Source organism: Scyliorhinus torazame, chromosome 11, assembly GCF_047496885.1.
Source record: "Scyliorhinus torazame isolate Kashiwa2021f chromosome 11, sScyTor2.1, whole genome shotgun sequence".
NCBI lineage: Eukaryota > Metazoa > Chordata > Chondrichthyes > Carcharhiniformes > Scyliorhinidae > Scyliorhinus > Scyliorhinus torazame.
The window spans coordinates 61726748-61732119 of NC_092717.1; the positions used below are offsets into that span (position 1 = coordinate 61726748).

A 5372-nucleotide genomic window follows, 5' to 3' on the forward strand; every position below is an offset into this window, starting at 1 on the left:
GGGCCACATGTGGCATTGTCACCGTGCTCCACCTGGGGACACAGTCTAGTGCACCAGAGAACGGCTGCAGGCTACACCCCCACAACATCAAGGGACTTGCGAAAAGAAAAAGAGATCTATGTCTTGCGGTCTTGAATGCAGAACTGTCCTTGTTGCGATATCAAACCTCAGTTTTCACCAACATTTAAAAAAAAACGGAAAACCAAGATTTGTTTACACGCAAACGGCACTGATACCAATATTAACTGTCTGACACCACTTAGGTCTTGAGTGATTTGACTATTGCACAGAAAGAAGTCCTCCTCGCTAATACTCCACACTCGCCAACCTATTTGGAGCCATTCAGATATCGAGTGCTTACTTATCCACGTTTTACTAAATGGTACATAACCTGTTTGGTCATGAAATATGCAGCGTTTTTTTCGGGGTAAAACATATTCCGGTAGTGAGATACCAAATGAATATATTAATCTTACTTGCAATATAAGACAAAGAATGGAAAGTGCTAACCTGCAAACTAAGTTGCCCTGCGATACGAGTGACTGTGAAAGAATGCAGCACCGCCTGCCACATTTTAATCGTTTTCATTTCTGCACCCGTTTGGTCTTCTCGTCTAAAGTTGGAGTTTAGTCATTAACTAAAACCGTAACCCTGCTCCGCATACATAAGGATAAGCTTCGCAGCACAACCCTGCTTCCATTTAATAGTCCAGAGAAAACACACACTGTTTGTTGTTAATCACTCATACCTTCCAAAGATGACAAGTCAAAAAGTTCGATCTTCTTTTGAAAGAACAAATAATCTCTGCCCACATCGATTGACTGCAGCTAAAGGTCTAATTGTGCCATTTTCTGGAGGGGGGATTCAACACCTGTCTCCAAATGGTCAAGATTTGAATTTACTACGGGTGGGTGGGGTCAGTTTTCTTACATGTATTTTGAGCTCGTTGAATATTTCCAGTAATATTTTACCCTGTGCCAGTTCAGTTTAAACCTTTAGTGAAAATGTTTGCTGCCGTGAGGATAGCCTTCACCCACCCCCCATACACACACCACCACCACCAGTCTGTTCGAACAAAGACTCTGAGCAATGAAAACAATTCAATCTCTCTTTTAATAAAAGATCATCGACAAACTGATCAAAACCAAACGAGTTTATTGGGGTGAAAACGTTCACTTCACACATCGGGGGTGGGGAAGAGCGGGTGGGGTGGGGAGGAGGGAGGGGGTCGCATGGCAAATCAATAAATAAAAATACACGTTAATCGATCCTTTTTTTCATTGCATATGCCAAAATCATTCGCGCCACGCTTCCTGAAGACGAGGAAGTATGTTAATGCTTGAGTAAGACACTTGGACAAGTTCGCACACGTTAATATTTCGCCAGTGACCCTCGTTCACAGGCATCACCCAAATCCTTCGTGATTGTTGATTATTGAACACGTCAAAATGTGACACATAGAAAAATAAATTCACTACAATTGTATGAATAAATATTTGACTAGATCGAACTAATTGAATTAAAGTTGTCGATATCATATTGTGATTTCCTAAAACGTTTCTTCAATATAAATAATATTTGTGGAGTGTATTAGAAGGCATTTTTTTTTTGGGGGGGGGGTGTTTGGGGGGGGGACGGGGACCATCACAGTAAATGAACGCTTCCTCTATCCGATGGCTATCAATGCTGCATCGGGAGTATAAAGGAGAAGAGATATTGACAATGCCTCATTGTTCGGTGTTTCCAGGTTGTGTGTGTATGTGTGCGTGGTTTACTATGTACAGTACTGTGCTCGGATCCTTAAGTGGTCGTACTTCAACTTAAATGGTTACAGATCGCTATCTGCCCATATTGGAACAATTCAAATAACATTCACCGAAAATGTTATTCTGCCACACGATCCACTGGTAAAATACTGTCCTGTCTGTGAAACTAAGCAAAAAAATATTTACAAATGATCCTGTTAAATGAAAAAAAAGTGTACGCGGGAAGTAAGGCAGGGCCCATATGGTGTATATTTCCCTTTAAAGGGGTTGTTGCTAATATATAATTTACTCACTTGCATAGTTTTTCGATTATTGCTTCTCTGCCATCATGTAACATTCGAATATGAGTGCAGTCGTGCTGTTAAAAACAATTTTGTATCAATTATTTAATGTACCACCCACTGCTTTATCTTAATTACTTGTGATCTGCATAGCCACTATTTTTCTCATTAATTATGAAATACTGCATTTAATTCGTCCGTCATTGAAAGTGTCTCGTTGCGCAGATGGAAATCGTAAGGAAATGTACTGTCTGTGGGCAGCACACATCGCATGGCTGGGTTGAACATGTAGCTCTGTCCAAGGGGACGGCTGGCTGGCACGGCGGAATAATGCATGCCATAGTGATAATTTTTCACATAGTCAGATGGATCTCCCTGCTTCAGGGAGAAAATCCCATTAAAGTTAATTGGAGGACTTAAGGGACCATCAAACGGTGGGCTCACACACTCGGGGGAAGCGTTTTGGTAGAAAGATTCATAAGCACCACAGTAGTTGTAAGGTTTGATGGACTTGGAGGAACTTTCCATTGCACCCTGCCCCGAGGGAGAGCCCAGATCAGGGTTTTGATAGGTGTAGAGCGTGGAGGAAAACTGTGACCTTGCCATGTGAGCTCCGTCTCCGCCCTGGTCCATCAGTAAATTTCTGGTGTTGAGCTGCAGGCAGCCAGCCACCAGGTTGGTGGTTGGTTGGGATAGGTCTTTGCACAGATTCTGCACGAAGGTCAGCAGGTCGGGTCGCTTGCCAATGCGCAGGATCTCAGAGAGAGCCCAAATGTAGTTTTTGGCCAGGCGCAATGTTTCTATCTTGGACAGTTTCTGCGTTTTGGAATAACACGGGACAACTTTGCGAAGGTTGTCTAGGGCGTTGTTGAGACCGTGCATCCTTTTCCTCTCCCGGGAATTGGCCTCAGTCCTCCTCATTTTGACTCGCTGGACCCTTTCCTTCGTCATCACCTTTTTCCTGGGCCCTCTCCTTTTGGGATGTTCCTCGTCCTCCTCTTCGCCTTCCTTCCCATCCTCTCCTCTCTCTGACTTTACAGACGGGGTCATGTTGTTCAGGTCGATTGAGCACTGATCGTGCTCCTCGTCGATCTGGGACTCGTTATCTTCATCTTCACTAACATCATCGAAGTTTGTTCCGGGCATCATGACAACTTCATCAATTGGTAACGTCAACATATTGTCAGCTTGGGGTAGAGAAGGCGGGGAGGGCGAGTGGGGCGGGGGGGGGGGGGTGAGAGAGAAAAAAGAAAATGGTTATCGGCACAGTTTCCGAGCACATTGACACATTGCAGTGGATAAACCTTTGCACCAGCTGATTACTGACTTGCAAATTCAACAGTCTGCACAGATATTTTACAATTTAAACTAAAATATTCATAACTAGCAACCAAACACGATCTTAGCATTCAGTGGGATGCAGAACTATCTTTAGGTTGTCTGTATGAGAGCAGTTTCTCAATTGCTTTAAACTCGATAAAGGAGGTGTCTTTCCAACACTGCATGTGGTCGTGATCTTCTGGCTAATCTTAAAATGATTGTGTAAATGCTGTGCAATTGACAGGTTTAGAGAGACGGGACGGTTCCACTGTTTTGGTTTAATCCCCCCGGGTCTCAAACTTCCCATGGATCATAATTAAAATTACAGGATCGCTCTCAATGCTATATCCGACCATAGTAACACTATAGTTACTGCCTGGGAGTGAGTGTCGAGGTATGGATACCGGAAACAGAGAAAGTCCGTCTTCCTCTAGAAGTGTATATCTTTTAAAAAATATTTACATCTGATATATATGGTTGCAAGTAAATGTCAAAGATTTTATTTGAGATGAAATCGATACATTGCATGTGATGTCACGGATAGCCTCTTCTGTTCCACAAGCATTAACAATAGCCTGGGTCTGGCACTGAGCCGGAAAGTTAAACGACGGAGCAAGTCACAATTTGGAAATAATTCCCCTTTCCAATGAAATATTAAACCGTGCATTGGAAATCGAGGTGATCCTGTTTTTTTTAAGTGTTCCGTGAGCTACATAACACCAATCCCCGGCACCAGTTCTGCAATAAATCATTTGACAGATGGAGGGTCACAGGGTTTTCTTCCCACTCTGAAATATTGCAATTTACACTTGCATTTCCTCCATTCAGCTCCAAGTTAATCTGTTAAGACTTGGAAGTTTTTTTAAAAAAATCTCTCTGTAACAGAATGACGCCCTGCCTTTAGAAAGCGGTTTTTTTTCTGTGTGTGCGATGGTTTGGCATTGGAAGAATAGTTTTAAAACGAGAACTAACAGCGCAACATTCCCAACCATTATCATTGCACACACTCAGGTGCAGAATTGTTCCGCACGTCACCTCTCCTCCACAGCAGAGAATCGAGCGTTTTGTTTTGAAACCACACATCCCGGTGTGTGTGCACATCCCCGGCATTGTGACAAGGACTCAATGTATGAAATGAAATGACAAAAACAATTTGTGATCACCAAAGTCATCCACTTGCCAAAGTGGAGGGGGAGGAGGGAAGGTGGGGGGTTAGGGGGAGTGAGTGGGGTGGGGGGGGGGGGCAGGTAATTTTGGAATTGCACACAAGATCGATGCATTAGCCTTTCAATTTGTAACATCAGGGATGGTTTGCACATTCCGGCAAGGTCATTAATAAAAAAATACACACAACACAAAAAGTGCCTGGAGAGGTGGGGGGGGGGGGGGGGGGGTGCATCGGTGGCAATGCAATGCAATTCTGGTCTTGCTTTCAATGATTTTAACATTTTGCAAGCTTACCTGAAATCAATGCTGAGAGAGGATGCTCATTTTCAGCTCTTTCTGGCTGCTTCCCCGCGTCTTGCCGGCAATGCTCGGTCTCTCTCTCCCTCTCTCTCTCGCTCTCTCCCTCTCTCTCTCTGCAGGATCGTTGTGTGATCGCCTCTGAGAAATGACAGCGATGCCAACTGCCAGCGCTGGTACCATGCCATCTGCCGCTGACGTCAGCGGGCAGCCGCCTCTGATTGGCAGGTGCAGACGCTGGCATCTTGCGCCCCGAGGGAGGCAGGAGCTGGGGAGAGAGGAGGGAGAGGAGGAGGGGGTGGTGGGCAGCCCACACACATCAAATACTATCACCATCTCCATGGGGCAGCCGGCCTGACAGCAAAGAGGCCGGGGGAGCAATCAGGCCGCCGCTTATAATATAAAAAGTACAAGCGGGGGGGGGGGGGGGTGGCATGGCACACATCCCATATTGTACCTTATTAAACCCTGTTTCCACATGTCAGCAGCAATCAGACACAGAAATGCACGGTGGGCAACTCAGAATTCGGGCAAGAGGGGG

The 5372-nt window shown here is 44.9% G+C and overlaps 1 protein-coding gene across 1 annotated transcript; it reads right to left on the reverse strand.

Moving 5' to 3' along the window:
- Window positions 1-1136: 1136 nt before the first annotated feature.
- neurod6a (neuronal differentiation 6a) lies at window positions 1137-4965 on the reverse strand. Its single transcript, XM_072467363.1, has 2 exons — window positions 4829-4965; window positions 1137-3234 (listed from the first exon to the last, which is right to left on the reverse strand). The coding sequence occupies exon 2, from the start codon at window positions 3224-3226 to the stop codon at window positions 2216-2218; it is 1011 nt and encodes a 336-aa protein (XP_072323464.1). The 5' UTR covers window positions 3227-3234; window positions 4829-4965; the 3' UTR covers window positions 1137-2215.
- Window positions 4966-5372: the final 407 nt, after the last annotated feature.

What these genes read in the sequence shown, in the direction of transcription:
- neurod6a (XM_072467363.1), bottom strand. Translation starts at nt 3,226, where the DNA reads ATGTTGACGTTACCAATTGATGAAGTTGTCATGATGCCCGGAACAAAC.